The sequence below is a fragment of the Artemia sp. Qi Xiang Cuo genome, chromosome 6, assembly GCF_049724085.1.
Source record: "Artemia sp. Qi Xiang Cuo chromosome 6, ASM4972408v1, whole genome shotgun sequence".
Taxonomy (NCBI): domain Eukaryota; kingdom Metazoa; phylum Arthropoda; class Branchiopoda; order Anostraca; family Artemiidae; genus Artemia; species Artemia sp. Qi Xiang Cuo.
This window is the reverse complement of record NC_142799.1, coordinates 3,014,427-3,034,305: the sequence shown is the minus strand read 5'-3', so window position 1 is coordinate 3,034,305 and position 19,879 is coordinate 3,014,427. Positions and strand designations below refer to the sequence as shown.

The following is a 19,879-nucleotide window of genomic DNA, read 5'->3' as shown; positions in this document are numbered from 1 at the left end:
TAATGCCACAAAATGACAAAGAATTAGATTAAATGCTAACACTGACTAAAAACACACAGACACAAAAGAAAAGAAAAGTGATGTAAAACCGAGCAGAGTGCCGTGGCTTAACTTCATAATGCTATCCACTGTCCTGTAGCAATGTTAAGCAACGATATATACAAAGTAACATTATAGCAATATGAAGTAACAATAAAAACAAGCGCAGTTGTGCGCAATTACATTCAATGTTACAGGATAAGTAAAAAACTATGTTAACACCTTGAGTATATTTCAATTAGTTCCATGTATACACGTGAAAGCCTATTTGATGAAATCCTTATTGAACTGCATAAATTGAAACATGTTTTTTAATACTCAAATGCATATGCAAACACGGAAGAAATTCATATGGTTCTCTTATAATTCTCTTATGTTCTTCACGTAAGCAGTTAAAAAAAAAAAAAAAAAAAATACAACTTGTGAGTTTGGCTTTATTTTAATAATCCACTGATGTTTCAATATTTAACTTTTAAAAACATGAAAATATTATAAAAGACAGGAATTCCATGCTCGACCAATTCCATGGAGCCTACTGAAGAGCCAAAAACAGCCTTAGAACAGGCGTCAATTGGGGAAGAGGAACGAGAGTATATCCCAACTGGATTTGCTCCCTGCTTTGGATTTTAAACAATGCCTTTTTTGGTATTTTCATTCAAAAACACTTTTTTTGGTACTTTCATTGACAAAACAACAACATTGTCCTCCTTAGATTTTGAAAAATACGTTTACCCCTACCTCCTAGGTTTCGAGGATTAACACCATTGAGCCCGAGAAGAAGGTTGTGGCAGGAGCATTTCCAGGGTCACCAAACTTTGCATAAAAGAATCTGCGTTTAGGGATGTTCTTTTATGGAACATCTGATGGATTCTCGGACGGTCATCTCAAGGGATTTTTTTTTTGGGGGGGGGGGATTGTGGAGTTTTTATATTTATTGAATAAAAGAACTTGAACTTGAACCTATTAACTTTGTGTATGTGTAGGGCTATCAATTATATATATGTGTGTATAAGGCACCTTCAATATTTCATTCAATCAATCAATCAATCAGATATCTACCAGACGTGTTGCACAGCGTAACCGAAACTGATTCCTTTACATTTGCCTTTGTCTGGGGCTTTGTTTGTTCATTTTGGCAAATGGAGAACTGAGTAACGTTTTCCGTCTTTTTATAATCTTTCGCATGTATAATCAAAACACAAAACAGCAAGACTGAACAAACTTGTTAAGCAAGCCATGCAAAATCACCATTATAAGAAGAAGAAGAAATAATCGTCAATATGGAGCCTACAATTGGCTATAAGTTAATTAGTAGATATAAACAAGTGCAATTCAGCGCCAATGCGGTCGACTACAAATTAAAAGTATGTTAAAATCAATAGTGTTTCAATTCGTGAAATGATGACACGTCGTGACCAACAGTGATGTAATTGGGATCTCCAAGAGTAACTAAAGCTGTAATAAGACGGATTATGGCTTAACTTAGCACATTGACTTTTTCTTTTTTCTAAAATTTGAAAATGTCTATTCCTTTTATTTAAGCGATTCATAGCTGAGTATTGACACTGTGTCTGTTTTCTGTTCATACAAAAAAAAAAAAAAAAAAAAAATAGAAGACCTGATTTTTATTTATCTGTTCTGTTCTGTTTCTGTTTTTGTAATAGTTATTTTTTTTCCTGTTTCTGTTTTTTTCTACCTCTTTTTCTTCTGTTCTCAATTTACTTTAATGAATATGATAATGAGATACTCAGAAATTTCGAACTTACAAAATAGCGTTTTAAATCATAATTTGAAATTGCAAAGAAGCGTGGCAAGTAAAATTGCAAGATGAGAGTAGGTATGCGTGTAAATGTGAGAACGGTAAAGAGGCAGTTTAGTTCAACTAAAACAACTTATTTTTTACTGTATATCATTCAGTCAATTGAGCAGCAAAGTTGCATAGATACTGTCCAGGTGAAGCAGGATACAAACAAACCCCTTATTACTGTATATCCTGGTTCTATTGGTAGGGCCTCTGCATCCTAAGTTACATGGGAAGTAATCTACAACTTTAACCAGGAGAACTTTCAACTATTTTTATGGAATTTATGCTGCTAGATAACATTGACTTGCTAGGTTTTCCATACTGACCTATACATGATAAATATTGATTATTAACTTTAAATTTTCTTAAATTATTAGTCAAAGAGGAATGTAATCGTATTGCAATTTTGTCCAATAGAAAAAAATGTTTTTGCTGGCAAGCTTTATTGCATCAATATAACAAGATATACTTTTTCAGGATCCCAAATATACTTTTTCTCATGTTACTAAAACCATCTCTAAATAAAATGAATGGAAATCCTTTTAAGGAAAGTCTAGAGTTGAAACTGTGCTGACTAGCTGATTTTGGTCTAACTGGCCAAAGTCTTATAAATGCTGATACACTTTCTTCATTCAGTAGGAAACCAATCTTCCGGTGAACGCGGTATTTTTTGCCATACAGCACAAGAAGTAAAAAAAATTATCACTAAGCAGTATATTATTTCTTGTATCTCTTAAATATCTATTATGGACAAGCAAATTCCCATAAAAATTAATATGTGCTGCAAATGGTCTAAGTTTTTAGAAAAACCATAGTTGGGAACTGTCATTTTATTTTTATTTGCTGACTGATTTTCTTGGCTCATTGCGCCAACAAAACTACTCAGGAGGCAAGCCCCTTTTCCCCTAGTTACGCTACTAAGGTGAAAGAGTTCATATATTCGGGTGGAGGTGCAGTGTTCAAAATGGTAGGCTGGAAGGTGCTTCTAATTTTGTGAAAAATCCTAAAATCAACTTTTGTTTTAAGAAAAGTATGATGTCATTTTCTGATGACGAATTGGATGTTCCAAGCAAAACTTGTAAGCCATCTCTCTGGGTACCTACAGAAAAAAAAGAAGCAAAGAAAGTATCACGTGAAACTTCTGCAAAGCGTCTTTAAAGGCTAAGGGAGTCTCTGCCACGACATTTATGTACTATCTTAAAAGGAAGCATACAATTGATATGCACAAAGATAAAGTATATGCGGCTGGCGCAACAAATTAGAAACCCAAACCAACTAAAAAAAAAAATTATAAAGTCAGGTTGCTTCACTTAAGAAAGCTCCAGATAGCGAAGCAAGTAACACAAAGAGCAATGGATTAGTGGAATCTGGAATACAAAGAGCAGATATACGACCAGTCTTAATTTCTAATCGATCAAAACAAGCTGCTCTGCGAAAGCTCTGCAGCAAAACTCTGTTTAAGGACAAACTACCACTTTCTGTCTTTGATAAGCCAGATATGAAACAGCTTATTTAAAAAACAACAGAGCACTTGAAAGCACCATCCAGGGGAGCCACCCATCGTCACATAAGTGTTGCTACCAAGAAAAACGTTCAGAAGTCTGCTTTATGGTCTGCCACTCAGGCTAGCTTGACTTTTCGCTGCTATTCTGCAAAAGGAACTGGCTTAATAGGTATTACTGCCTATTACCCCCGGAAGATGAAAATAAGCTGAGGTTGCACCACTGTCTTTCACATTTCAAGTTGCCTAAAAATTCTCATACAGCTACTAACATCCTTTCAGAAATCCAAGTTGCAATCAGGAAGTTTTCACTGACAGATACGATGTTCCGCGCTGTGGTTGATTCTGGGAACAATGTCACCAAAGCCTGTAGGGTATGAGCACTTTCCTGGACTTCATGTTTTGAACACTTTCTTCATTAAGCTGTTACGCGCACTCTTAAATTCTTGTCCACTCAAAACTTATCCAATGACATCCCTGAAAAAGATTGCTTGGAATCCTCTGATGAAGTCGAAGATCTCGGTCGAACTGATGAAAATGATTCAGACGGTCTTTCTGTTCCTTGTTCTGAAAACTCTGGAAGTGAAGATTAGAGTGCAGCTTAGCGTACCTACTACTAGTGTGTCGAGCGAACAGACATTTTTGATTACCGATTATTTCACGTGACAGCAGTATGCCCAGAAAATATCCAAACACTGGAAAAGCACAATTTTTAAAACATAAGCTTTAAGGCTTGAACAACTGATTCTATTATTAACTCTTTGATAATAAGTCCAAACTTATCATTCATAATTTTTTCTTCTTTAAGCTTTAGATATTCTAAAAATAACTGTTTAAACAGCTATTTTTTTAACGAAAACAGCAGTTTTTTGTTTTTACCAAAAAACAGAACAGAAACAGGTCTTCTGTTTTTTGTTGACTTTTTGTGTTTCTGTTCTGTTTCATTCAAGCCCTGTTTATTTTTTTCTGTTTTTCAGAAAAACAGAACAGTGCCCATGCTTATTGGTAGCCATGGTATTTGAAGCTATAAAAGAAACATTACTTTCAATACGCACTAATATTTGCTTAGTTACAGCTTTGAGGTGAAAGGCCTTAAATAATTTTTCTTTCAGAGATTCACGAGATACCACTAGTGTTGTCCTTTCTAGAACATTACATTATTTAGTAAGTCTCCCCTCTATGAAAAACAACAATAGCAAAAATGCGTTAAAGAAAGAGTTGAGGACAATTCAAAAATAAGATCTATATAAACCACATGACACTCTTTTAATTTTGTAATGGACGAATTACCTGGTTATATATTATCTCCATGCAGTGAAATAAATTAGGAAAAATCCCTCTTGAGATTAGTTCAAAGAAATAACTGCTTGGATTTACCGCACCTCTATCCCCCTCCAAGCCTAAAAAGGCTGGAAAGGGTTCTACGCGTAGCCAATATTTAGGGAAAATTCCTCTTTTAAAATTTAGGTAGTTTAGCTACTTTTTGCTTTACTGGAAAGGGGTTTGTTTAGCAAAATTAAACTTTCAGGGATTGATCTACATACTTGAGTATGTCCTGGTAAGGTTTTTTGAAGTATATACCTGCACTCCTTCTGCCTCTAAAGGTACTTACCTTTGATGACCTTTAAAAATCATTGTGTTATAAAAGTAAAACCTTGCAAAATAGATCTTGTGCTTCAATGAAGTACAAGATTTCTGATTTCAGCTTAACAGCTTTGCTCAATCTCAATTTATGAGGTTTCAAAGATCTGCAAATACATCTCCTAAACTTAGAAAAAAAAAACATTGTTATGGCTTAAAATTACACTTAAATGACAGGGATTGCATTTTCAAGGCTAAAACCAGAGAAAAAGAAACCAAAAACCGGAAATTAGACTTTTTTTGTCAAAATTACAATAATTCACCTGTCAAGTTGGCAAATTTCTAAGACTTAGAAATCAGGAGATTAACATTGAAGCTTTACAATACCTTCCCTGAGTATGTTTTTGGCCTTGGATTTATTACTGAAAGTTTCGTTTTCCTAAACTAACAGCTTTCCAAGATAGCAAAAAGAAGCTAAACTAGAATTTCGACAAAATGTATGCTCTTTCCAAATATAAAAATCAGTTCAATCGCAAATACAACAGCTCCCCCCTCCCCTCGTGAGGCCGTAATGGTCTTTAATAAATAAAAAGAAAATATTACAACAATGAAATTCTTACTTTATAATATACGGGTTCTTTCTATTAATCAGATTAGCGTGTTTCCTTCCATTATTATTCACTTTTTAAAATCATTTCAAATAATATTTTGATAAATTACGCACTCAATCACACAGAGAGACAAACACCAGACTGAGAAGATAATTGGTTTAATTTAAGTTATCTAACGTATGAATAGATTAAGGTAATAGATAATACATTATTAGGGGTATATATGGAGCTATAAAGGGGGAAAGGGTGCATTTGCAAGTAAATTGGTTATTATATTTAGAAAGAGTGTAAAAGAAGGGTGGGTGTCATCTTGTCCCTATGTCATTTATGGAATCTCGTATAAGTTTACATTTTTAGGAAGGGTGTCTGAAGCAGGTACAGGTGCCAAGGGAGGGGATGGATCCGTGTCCCTTCAGTAATTAATTCCTAGATTTTTTTTTTTAATTTCCAAGATTTTCTTTATAGTAAAAAAAGTTTTTGTAGGTTTGTTTCAAGTTGTGCCCCATAGAAACCCCCTTAAACTACAAAAAAACAAACTCCTGCGTCTTTGAGGCATAAGCCTTCCAAATCTTTCTGGATTTTTCTTCACAATAAAAAATACGAAAATATTTAATAATAGCTGCACATGGAAGGTAGACATTAGAGAGATACACTGGTAAAAAAACCCCAAACTATTTTCTTAGAGAGGAGAGACTCCTTTTTTCTCCCTCCTTTCTTCCCAGGTAGGATTACATCGCCACTCACTTAAAAAGTAAAGGTAAAGAATACGGCATCGAACTTTACAGTCCCTACTGGCGGTGCTCAATTTCTTCTTATGGCCCTTCGGCCAGGAAGCGCAGTGGGGGATGGGGGAACAGCCATCTTGCTCTTTTGCATACCCTTCTTATTTACCTTGCTTAGATTTCTCCGTTACCCATCTAGAGCTGGATCGACTCTGGCTAAGCGGAGAGTAACGCCACTGACCCCCGTTTTAAAGCAAATAACCAGCGACCCCATGACCCGAACCCCTGTCCTCACTCACAGGGCATTTCAACCCTTGCATTTCAAACAACTTGGCTAGACGGCTCATTTATATCATAAATAAAATAAGAAAAAAAGCGACTAGAAAAATTTATTTCAACAAGCCTAAAATTTTATCATTTAAAATTTTTAATAAGAAGTTGTTCAATAGTCATTCTATCTAATTCTTACTAATTATGTTTTTTTTTTTTATATTTGAGCGTGAGATATATACAAGGTGTTATTGATCTTAAAGAAGGGTTTAAAAATCTCATTATGAGCCCAAGGTTAAAATAATCGCAAATTACGATATTAGTAGACAGATGTAATAGAGCTGTAAATTTTAACTTATAATATAGTGTAAGATCTTCTAAAACAAGGGTTCTGTAAAAATGAAATGTATATAGTATATATTATTTGAACATAGGTTTTACATACATTAAATAACATAAGAATAATTTATTATATAAATATAACATATGTTGAAAGTTCTGACTCAAGATCCGACGGTCCCAAACCGCAGCAAGTGCGACGTAAATTGCAAGAAGATAACACGTAGAGATTAATATATATATTAATATAGATTAATGTACATTATATATATATATATATATATATATATAAAATATAAATAAAAATCGGAAAATCTGGTTCACTAGAATAAGAAGTTCCAGAATTTTGTAACCACAAAAATTAGTTTTAAACAAACAGGCCTATATTCTGATTTAGGGAAACAATATGACAAATTTGAAAAAAAAAAAAAAATCTGTCCAATTTTTACAGTTAGTCGAATAGTAATACGAAGTTTACTGACTTTTGTGCACTTTCTGGCACGAAAACAAAAGTATTGGTTTTCTCCAAGGCCGTATCCAGGGGGAGGAAGGAGGCTTGAACCCCCACCGCCCTCCCCCAAATGTTTTTCTGACTCGTAACAACGTAACAAAAATGGACATAAACAAATTTTGTATGCGTTTTATGAGTTTTTTTTTTTGTAACCCCCCTCCCCGAAAAAAAAAATAGTAAAACCCCCTCCGAAAAAAAATCCTGGGTACGGCCTTGGTTTTCTCAATAGTTTATACATATAACCTCGTTTTACAAAAAAAAAAATCAAGAATACATATATAAAAACCTAGAATATAAATGTGTATATATATATATATATATATATATATATATATATATATATATATATATATATATATATATATATATGTATATGTATATGTATATGTATATATATATATATATATATATATATATATATATATATATATATATATATATATATATATATATATATATATATATATATATATATATATATATATATATATATATATATATATATATATATATATATATATATATATATATATATATATATATAAAACCACGTTTTATTGCTGGGGCAGCAAGGAGTCCAACCAGAATTGCGGCTACTGACTTATCTTTAATTTTAGGAGAAATTAGAAATAAATTTAAAGCATATTGCTCCGGAATTAAAAATTTTCTAACTTTAACCGATATTGGAGTGTTAATAACTCGTTACAAGTGATTGACTCTTTGGTTAATGTTTCAGCTAAAAGAGTCGATTCATTTGATTTTACTACTCTGTATACAAATTTGTCACTTAATTTAGTATTCAAAAAATTGAAAATGGTCATAAAGAAATCTTTTCTTTTGTCTAATATCGTATTTTTGAAAATTTATGCTTTTAATAGAAAAGCCCGATGGACGAATTTCTTTAGAAGTACCATTAATTCAAGATGTTATAGCTTGGATATGGTATGTGATTTATTGGAATTTGTTCTATTTAATACTTTTATAAGATTTAGTGGTAATTTATATAAAAAAAAATGTTGGCATTCCTATGGGTGGGAATGCGAGTCCATTCATAGCGGACTTGTTTTTAAGTCAATTAGAATACGAATATATGATAAATAAAAATAGCCCAAGCAATGTAAAATATAACCTTTCAAATAATAAAAGATATCTGGACGATCTCTTAGTAGTAAACTGTGCAGAGTTTATTGAGATTTCAAAAAATATTTATCCACAAGAGTTAATTCTGAAGCCTAACTATGGGATAGGACACTGACCATTTCTTAGATTTAAATATTAATATTTCAGATAATAATCAATTATTTTTAAAATACATAATAAAAGGGATGATTTTAATTTTGAAGTAATTAATTTTCCATACCTTGAAAGTAATATACATTCAAATATTACTTATTCAGCTTATTATTCCCAATTATTTAGGTATGCAAAAATATGCAGTAATTACACAGATTTTAAAAATATATGTAAAAAGCTTAGCGAAAGACTAATCTTAAGAGGTTTTTCTGCGAAAAAAATTAGTTGTCAATTTAAAAAATTTAGTTTTATGTATCATGAACTCTTAAGTAAATATACAAAAAATTATAAAGAAATACTTAATGATATTTTAATATAATTTCTCTTTCGCTTTTCTTTTTTGGAATTTTGAATTTGAATTTGTATACCAATAAAAGACTTTTTTTATAACTCACATCTGGACCAGTCTTCATTTTTTCCGGAATGGTCTTTGCTCAGTGACCTCTGAGATTTTATTAAGGAAAGAATGAAACTCATTTTGTATTTAATTCTTTATAGTTTCACTAGTGTGCATGTATTTCACAAGTTGTGCCTGACATAGGGATACCATATAGATCTTAAGGTAGAGGGTCCACTGTGCCAGGATAAAAAGTAAAGCCTCGAAATCCATTGAGGCAGGTGGTATTTCTTGTGATGAGCCCTAATGTAAGGTTCTACTTGGAAATATTTTGCTAGGTTTAAGGTGCTTTAGCTTATAAATTTACAACGATTTGCATTTATTGATGACGACTTTGCATGGATTTGGACATTTCTATTTGGTTGATGGTTCGGTTATACTGTTTGGTCCTAGGTAGTTGGATAGATGAGTAAGGTCAAAACCTCGTTCAAGTGCACATTTGTCTCAATTGCTGGATTAGGATGATTTTTTTTTTTTTTTTTATTTTTTTTTCTTGCCAAGTAATTACCTCTAAAACATAATATGAATCCAGGTGAGATCCAGTTGGAGGAATAATCAAAAATTCGTCCCCGACGGACCTTAACCCTGGTCCAGGTTTTACCTGAAATTGATTATTATTTGGCCAATTTATTACGTTTTTTTTAAATGGTAGTATTAAGCAAAAGCTCTATATTTTTTTTTCTTGCCTAGTAATTACCTCTAAAACATAATATATATATATATATATATATATATATATATATATATATATATATATATATATATATATATATATATATATATATATATATATATATATATATATATATATATATATATATATATATATATATATATATATATATATATATATATATATATATATATATATATATATATATATATATATATATATATATATATATATATATATATATATATATATATATATATATATATATATATATATATATATATATATATATATATATATATATATATATATATAAAGATAATTTCTTAATGGGTTGTTCGCTAGTATCCGTCAATGGCAGTTCGTATTTTTTGGATTTTGTGCAAATCGCGGATATTGCCGAATAACTCGCTTTTATGGTTGTTAGGTATTTGGTTTTAATTCTTGTAATTTTTGGCTTTTATTGAATTGTATTCATCTTTTAAGTTTTTGGTCTTTTCTTTGGTTTTTTGGTTCTTTTTACATTGATTTTCCGCGTTTGTATTTTGTTGTTTTTCTCTTCCGCACTTTCCTTGGATACATTATTTGGTTTGGCGCTGAAGAAGAGAGGCGTTTGTCCTCTCGAAATATTCGCTCTGTTGTATTTTTCAGTACTTTCATTTGGCCTATAAAAAACCCCATTTTTGCTAGTTTTTCTTTCTTTATATATATATATATATATATATATATATATATATATATATATATATATATATATATATATATATATATATATATATATATAAACCTAGAATATATATATATATATATATATATATATTCTTTTTTTCTTTGTAGAACGAGGTTCGAATCAAAGACAGGTTCACGTAATCAAGGTCAGATATAGAACACGATATTGACCGAACCATGTAAACTCGAGGCTTTACAGTTCAAGCAACAACTAGAATCTCACTATTTTGACCTATTTTCACCTCTGTGTGAAATGTTACGATTTGGAATTTCAAAAAAAAAAACTAACAGCTTTCGTCTGTTCCCTTCTTTTTTTCATTCTCCAAAAGTTCTAAGAATTTTAATCTTCGAGCTACTTAGTACAGAAATTCACCACAGATATGGCCTTCAATGCCAAACGTGTGTTTAATACGCTATAAATCAAACAGGTGTTCATTACAGAATTATATGTTGTCAAAGAGTCTATTTAATATTCAATCAGGTAAATGGTTATTTACTGTAAATATTGCTTTAATCTGCTTTACACTCTCAGGATGGACCCTCCTCTTTCTTTCTTTACAGCTCAATAAAACAATTTTTTGTTTAACAGCTCATCGAACTACAAGAGCTTGGAAAGGCTGCAGCCAAGCAAGCTCGAATTCCCATAATTCCCTTAGATTCGACTTATTGTGATAGCTATACCTTCCTTTACCAAATATTAGTACAGGATACAAAAAGAGACTCAGAAATTTCCTGACATTAAAACATAAAAGAAGGTTACAAAAAAGAAGGTTAAACTAATGTAACGAACTCATCACGCATGAAAAATATTCCCACGGTATCAATCATAAGTTTAAATAGATAATTGAATATTGCAATGATCATCTTCTGACCTTCACGCCATTAGAATAAGCGGCTTTTAAATTTTTCAAAGCCACACTACTACCGTGCTTTACACACAATCATCATTCTCAAATTATTCTTCTTAAAGCTTTTCAGCTTAAAGAAAAGGGGTTACACACTACCACAGCCCCCAGCGGTGCACAGCATGTAATTACACCTTCAATTCTTATCTCCTGTAACATTGAGCTAGCATCGGTTCTTTAGCATATTTCCACGCTATTACTGTGAACAACCCCTTACTAAAGAAAAGCGCCTTCGTTGATCAATGTCACGTTCTTCATCTAAGGTCATTTTTCTCTTTGGTTTTTCAATGTTTATCTCTCTTATAATATTTCGTGCTTCAATATTTAGACTATAGAGAGACAAAAACAATTTTCCAAATGAGATGGTGTCCTCCAGGAATTTACTATATGCCTTACAATTCACTGTGATTAAAAAAGAAACTATTTATGCATAATAAAATATTTACTTGATGTGTCAAACAGAAAGAAAGTAACTAGTACTATAGGACAGGGGAAGGAGAGCAGCTCATAGTAGGCGTGAACCAGGAGGGAGGGGGGAACCACATTCCCTCAAACGGCTATCGGAAGGACTAAGCTGCAAATAAAAGCTTTTATAAAATATATTTATTTTTTCTATTAATATATTGATATGCAATAAATTAAATTTTGACACCTATGAGAGAAGATTTGTGCGAAAGTAAAAAGGTCGTTTCTCCAGTTTCCACTAAATTGATATTTAAAGGGTTTTAGTAAGCATCAATTATCATTACAATCCTTGGATTGCATTATGACTCTCAGTAATAACAACTTCGTTGGAAATTGAAATGAAAAAATACTTAACGGGTTTTATTTATCAGGTGTTTTTATTTATTAGACGTGTTTTTATTTGTTAGGCGTTTTCCAGAGGAATTTCTTACGAACAGCTTTGGGTACCCAATTGACTGACCGTATTTCATACAATAGTTGTATGAAAAATGTGGTTCTATCCTACTTGAGAGTGCTATAATGACAGCAAGGTTGAGATGGTTGGGACATGTTTTCCGTATGTAGGATGACATAATGCCGAAGATAGTTCTTTTCGGCCTTCCATCTAGGGCCAAATGAAAAGCCCTATAGTCCCCGGATGGGGTGGGAAGAGGTCATAAGGAAATATTTAAAGGAAATTGAAACTTGGGAGGGGGAAATGAGGGAAGCTTCGAATATATTGGGATGGAGCAGGAGCGTGCGGATGGGTACTGCAGTGAGCTGTTAGTAGTAGTACTAGAAGTGATACAAATATACGATATTTATAAATATAGTAATATAAATATAACTATAGTGATATAAAAAGGATCATGCTTACCATCAAGTAGCTCAGACTTCTTCAATCAAAATTTTAGTGAAAATTACACTTTGTTTGTTTTACATTCTTTATTTTGTTTTACACAGCTCAGATTGCAATCTCCTCACATTAGAAATTAGTAACTTCAAAACCCCTACACACCGCCAATTTGGTGACAACCTAACAACGTTAGTCCAATTAAAATCTTGGCCCCAAAACAGTCATTAGTGACATCAAAACAGAAAATTTTCACGAATATAAAATACGAATTATTTCATAATTCTGACTTAGGGGGAATTATGTTGGTGGGGATTTGTCGTGTAGTGTGCAGTTTAGATGGACAGCTCCTTGAAGCACATAGCATTTAATTGCAAAAAAAATGTTAATGCACATAGCATTGCAAAAAAATGTTAAATTAAGTTTGTTTTTACTTGTACGTGAGCTTGAGGTTGGGGTTCAGGCCGAACCCAAAAACCAAGATAATTGCAATCGTCCCAATATTCTCTTATATTGTTCATAAATTTCGTCTTTTTTTTCAAATTTATGCCAAACCCTACCCAGAAATTCCCACTTAAGTACCCTCTAGAGGCTTTGTCTTTAGGACAAGCTGCATTTTGGTTTCCGATAGACAAAATAAAAAACAATAAAAACATATCGATAAGAGGTAATCTAAACATCTAAACATCATTTGGAAAACTATTTGTTTAGCTACCTACACAATACATTTATCTAGACAAATAAGAAAACACAGTATACGATAATGATAGCAATCACGTTAATCTATTATTTCATAATTTCTGAAACGAAAAACCTGTGAAGAAAGAAACTAGGCTAATCTATAGCTTTCTTTTCGCACAAATTTCTGTTTTTCAAATATCAAACCATAAATGGTAGAGCATACTTGAGCGATCTACCTTGAAGTTTAATAAAACTTTTATTTTTATATCTCGTTGGTGGCTAATGAGATTAGGGTAGGCTACTTAAAATTATTTCATTTTTTTCTATTGACACATAACAATAAATTTTAACCTATATAATGTAAATAGAAACATAATATAAATAAAATTATAGAAGAGAAACATTATGTTGACATATAGCAATAAATCTTAATTTGCGTCTATTTTGGTTAAATTTTTAATACGCTTTTCAATCACAGAATTTATTAAAATTATTAGATGCCCATTTCCAAATAAGACATCTCTGAACTGGTCAAGCTCTGAGTCAAGGAACCGTAGTGAACATACATGTAGTGCTCTATCAACTAAACAAGTAACTACCCCTTTTTTAAAGCAGGAGAATAATTAAAAGAATACTTTAAAAATCTATCACCATGTGTAGGTTTTCTGTAAACCCCAAACTCGAAACTTATTCGGTTTACCAAGACATATAGAAATGGAAGACACTTTTTCACCTCCGATTCTTTGCTAAACATAAGTTTAATATCCGTTGAGTTAAGCAAACCAAATACAGATTCTAGAGGTTCTTTTTCATGTTCCCACAATTAAAAAAATGTCATCTTTGAAACGACCCCAAAATGTACGTGAATTTAATTTTACACTTTCATTTTTTCAGTGTTCATCTTTGAATCACCTTTCACTCCTCCCTCTACGACAGTGATAAATCTTACTCTTGAAACTGAGGAAAGTGAGGAGGTTTGGCTTGTGTCACCGAAAAACCTCATTGAGGGCAAAGAAGCAGGGCATTTAGAACTATCAGAAAAAGAGAAAAATAATGAAGCATATGCCCTTATTGGTGGCATTTCCGATGGAGTCATACTTGATTATTGCATTTTTACTTGCAACTTGGTGGCGAAGAGGTAAAAAGCAAAATAATCAACAACAAAATGAAGAAAAGCAGAACGAAGTGAAAGTGAAAATAGACAATGAAAATGAGATCCTTGTTTATCGAATTTATGTTAACAATGCATACATTCAAGAAGAAAATGGTGAATTAAAAATAGTTCCACGCGATGGATTTAGTAATGGAAAGTGTATTAAAAAGTTAAGAAAAATAAACGGAGATAACTTGGACCTAAAGGATAAATCAGTGTTTCTTGGTCTCCCTTATATAAAAACGAACTCAGACCACATTACCAGAGACCTAAAGACAAATTATACATGTACTTACTATAGACCCGGTAAAACTACTTCGTCAAAAGTTTATCACGGTAAAGATCCCGCCCTTAATAATAGCTCCGGTGTTTACAGAATACCCTGCTCTTGCGGTTTGTGGTAAATCGGAAGGAGTGAACAACAACCTTACAGATAGAAAATCTCAGTACTGTATTTCAACTGATGACGGGCGCAAGGAGGAAAAAACCTGAAAACTTTGATTCAACTCTAGCAGAAAACATTTATAACCATCCGCCCTATAATATTTCATTTGACCAAATCAGTTTGATTTCAAAGGACAACAATACGGTCTAGGACTACAGAGACTTTTGAAATATATAATTACCAAAATCTAGGCTTATTATTGAAGAGAGATACAGGTGACTTTAGGATAAGTAACTCCTAATTTGGTTATCTCAAACGGGAAGCTGATAATTTATTGACCCATGACATAAATCCTGTATCACTTTTACATCCATAAAATGAGGCGTGCACTCAATGCCACAGATCCAAATGAGCAAGTGCAAAAGAAACACTGATAAAATTTAGACAACATGGCAGGTAGTTTCTTTTCTCGAGATAGATAATTGCGTTTCCTTACATAACAAATAAAAGAACTTTTACTAATTATTTTATTTGTTTATTATCGGGCGAGCATTGCTTTTCGCTGATCTTAGGTATTGCAAGTGACTTGTTTTTGAAATTAGGTTTTTTAGCTGTTGGATTTTTTAACTCTGTTGATTTTGGTTTAATTTGTTCGTTATTTTGGTTGATTCTCGGCAATGTCTGGTTTTTAGGTCTTTTAATTCTCCCAATTTCCGTTTTTATTTGTTTGTTGTTGTTTTTTCTGTTGGCATTCCGAGTTGTTTGTTTTTATCCAAGTTGTTTTGTTTACATTTTCGCTCATAAAATTCAAACGTCCCCCGAAATACTGTGGACTTTTTTTTTCCAAAAAACTGTCCTCCCAAAATATTCGTTTTGCTCGTCCAGTATTTTCATTGGCCTTAAAAAAAAAAACATTCTCGACCTTCCTTTCTGTAGAGGGACATTAGCTAGTTACTCTGATAAAAGAAGCGTACGAGTCTGAAACGAAGCCAAAAGTTTCCATTTGCTTAAGATCCTTAACTATAGAAAATACCTACAAGGATTGATATCACCATATCTGTTTTTCTTCAGGTTCTCTGGTTTTTTACATTCAGTCATGGCTAAACCAGGTCTTCTCCGATATAACAGGTCAAATTGAGCTAAAATGACGCCACTTCTAAGGCATTCTTCAAGCAAGGATATTGACTGCTCAAGTAATGACTGAGGGATAAGTGAGGGTGGTCCACTATAGGAATGAGGAGGGGACAGTGACAAGGCGAGTGGGTCAGGTACGTATTCAAAAGAGGGCTCTTCTACTTCCTCAACAATATAAGCTGAAAGGAAAAAAACAATCAGTAAAATACAAGTAAAAGTTCAATAGGGATAAAATCCTTTTAAAAGACTGATAAATTTCACAAAAAAAAATTGATATTTCGGTCACATATGCAGTGACCGTCATCAGTAGTAATACTAAACTAAAGCAATTAAAAAGAATAATTCATATATAAAATTAAATAACTACATATTATTTAATAATCTTATTCTTTCCAAAGCAAAAACGGAAGCAAGTCTGTTTGACCTTCCTGGATCCGGTTCGTTAGCATGAATTGAACCCTTGGACAGAGGTTAATCGAATTGGGTGAATTGAACTTTACTTTATCTGACTTTAATAAATTATCATAAACAGAGTTCAAGCCAAATTCGACCGTATCTCTATTTAAAGCCATATTGTTGATTAAAATTTTCTTAATTTCAATTGTTTCGCAAAAATTTTGCTTTAAACCCCGGTCCCTAGAAATCAAAGAGACATTATCGAACAAAATAAACGGTCTGGTAAATCAACTATCTACGTCATAAAAGATATTCGGTATAAAAACATTTAAGTGCATTAAAATTTAATAAAGTCCCAATCAGAGTATAGGTAACTTGTAAGAGTAGAAATTGGCGCAGTGTTGTAGTGTTCACAATAATAAAAAAAAAGAAAAAAAACGCTATCTAGCGTCTGGCGACACCGTGCATTTTTTCAACCTTTGTAATCGTTTTTCTGCCAGGGACTGAGATTAGACACTTACTAATATGTTACCAATTAAACCAATTAGATTAATTATTCTTATTATTACACTTGGAAAAAAAATGCCCAATGTCACTCAACGCTAGATGGCGTTGATAGTTATTTTGTTTTTTTCGTCGACACTAGTGCCAGTTTCTACTTTTAAAATGTGCCCATGCTCTTTAGTCCCAATCTCAAATCAAATCTGAAAACTGAAATACGAAAGAGCTTATTAAATAAACATATTTTGGTACTAGACTGACTCAGTCATGCTTTAGTTTCTTTTGCTTATTATTACAACTTATGGATCAGATTTTTCTAGTGAAGTTCATCCGACATCGAGAGCGTGTTTTAGCATTCGTCATGCTAGGCCAGGAATATGGACCTCAACTCTAGCTCAAATTCGTCATCATTGTGAAAGATGCGTTAAACATGACAGGTTAAGAGTTAAACAATTATCCGAAAGCTCAATCTGTAGGATTGTAGTTCTGTTTTGATTTTGTTTTTTTGTGTTTTTTTTTTGTCAGATGAGTCAGTTTAAGGCGGGTTCTGCCTCTGTTTGTGTACTATTTATAGCGCTGAAATATGCCACTAGCAATGTGCGATGTCTGTCACGTTTGTATGTATACATTTGTGTTAAAAAAGGTTCTATTACATTATTCTATACACTGGCATGATTTTATTATGTGGCTTCAAAATCTTATAATATTTTACGGTGATTGGTAATAAGCTTGTCTTAGTTAAGCTTGGCATCAATTTAAAGAAAGAAGAAAGCCCACCCTAGCAAGCATCGCTTTTGGTGTGCACCTGTTGAATTTTTTTTTCCTGTATTATATCTTTTTACAATAAATTACTAATTCTACTGGTTTACAAGGAGAGTTGCATAAGCAATAAAACAAGAGTTGATAACAACACCGAACCACATTATCGTTACAATCATCAATAAAACCAGGATCAGGCACGGATACAGCATCAATTATGTATTTCATACGTAATTTATCGAGTTGAAGAATGTTCAGCCTTTCACCATAAATTTTGTGGCAAAACGATCAGAATTACGATTTAAGGCATAATTTTTGAAATCAGAAAACATGGCAGCTTGGAACAACAGTTTTCCTATCGGTAAGAGGAATCCGACGAACGACAGAGAAACATTAGTAGGCAATAGTTGGGAACAAATTATTGCTGATACATCTTTTCAAATCAGTTTCGTGCCATTTCAATTTTCCGCTCGTGCAGCACAGTTTTGGGGTTATAATCATAGGACAAGACTAATCATTCACATTTTTTTTATCAACAGATGTGACTATGGGACACAGTTTATACAATTATCCAGTAAGTTTATCGCAGATCATTTCTGGTCATCATTCTCGGTACGAACAAAAAGCTCCTCCCACTTATTTCTACATTAGCGGGTTAGTCTGTTTCCGTCAATCAATGAGAAATGGTTACAAAGTGCATTATTCGTAATAGCGGGTTTCCACTTGTTTCGTGTCCAAGAGAAATCTGACTTGTCTACCCGTGAAAAGATCTAATGCCGCTTATGTTTATATCTGCAAAAACGTTCTCTGGATCTGGAGCACTCGCACCTTGGTCCGGGTTTTTATAATGGGCGAGATAGGGTATGATCATACTGCTAATTCTATAAACTGTGCTATGGGGTCGCTCGGGCATTAATATCACATCTACCACTTTCCAGACAAGATATTTTTAGTTGCAATGATATTAGCCAAAAACCAGTTTTTACCAGCTCTTTGTTAATGAAAAAGCCAATGAAGCGGGTGTGATCATGATTCGAGTCCTAAAAGTGACAGCTCTGGTTAAAATTGACAGTTTCGTAAGTGCAAGGCAAGAGTTCTGTGTTATCCAAAGGTTGAAAATAGGATCTTTTAGTTTGACATACCCTACAAGAAAATTCCCTGACAAGTATCTGAGGATCCGACCCTTCCCCAGCCTAGAAATATTTTTAATAGAAACCTTCATATATTTATAGGCCATCAGGAGTATTCAGACTCCTATAAAGTCCATACTACAACATACATACTACATGCCAGGGAAAAAACTCCAGCATTTTTATGGGAGGGGAGGGGGCAAGAAGGGTCCATATCCGGGAAGTCAACAGGCATGGGATACATAATAATTTTTGTACTTATCGGTTATATAATAAACACTCGAGAATTTGTGACGCGCTCATAAGAAAAAAACTAGTCAAGCAACTTCTTTAACAAGACAATTTCTTTGGCTCGTTAGGCGAAAAGGGGTTTCTCACTCCGTGAACAATATTTCTGAAGATTTTTTGGGGTTGAGGGGCAAAAAAGGGTAACTAGGTTAGGTTATGTATTTAGAAAAACGAGCAAAAATGGGGTTCTTAAAAGCCAAATGAAAATACTGACAAAACACAACAAAGCGAATATTTTCAGGGGACAAACGTCTCTCTTCTTCAGCGCTAAACGAAAAAATATAATCAATGAGCGTGCCGAAGAAAAAAACAACAAAATAAACGCGGATAGCCAATGTGAATGTAAAAAAACAATAGAAAACACAAAATATAAATAGGACAAACGGGTCTATGGCCAGTAAATGAAAAGGAAGAAAAACAAACAAATATTTCACCCGTATCTAACAAGGCGTCTTCAGCGTAGAGAAAAAAATAAATAAACTAAAACTAAAAAATATACATAAAACTAAAATAGACTCACCTAAAAATAATATATACAATTACTTAACATTTACAATTTGAAGCTACCTTCGTGAAACCACCTCACAAAAGTAGCTGGATTAAACATTTTAAAACAACATAAGAACAAGGAATGAGTTATTGCGACAGAATTTTATGCAAAAAAAAAAAAAATATATATATATATATATATATATATATATATATATATATATATATATATATATATATATATATATATATATATATATATATATATATATATAAATACGACAAACGGGT

The 19,879-nt window shown here is 32.6% G+C and overlaps 1 protein-coding gene across 1 annotated transcript in view; it reads right to left on the bottom strand.

Moving 5' to 3' along the window:
• The window catches only part of Ptpmeg (protein tyrosine phosphatase Meg), a 299,589-nt gene that overhangs the window by 31,806 nt on the left and 247,904 nt on the right, over positions 1-19,879 (bottom strand). The window contains exon 13 of the mRNA XM_089090461.1: positions 15,929-16,204. Coding sequence (XP_088946587.1) covers positions 15,929-16,204 — 276 coding nt within the window. The remainder of the gene's footprint in view (positions 1-15,928; positions 16,205-19,879) is intronic.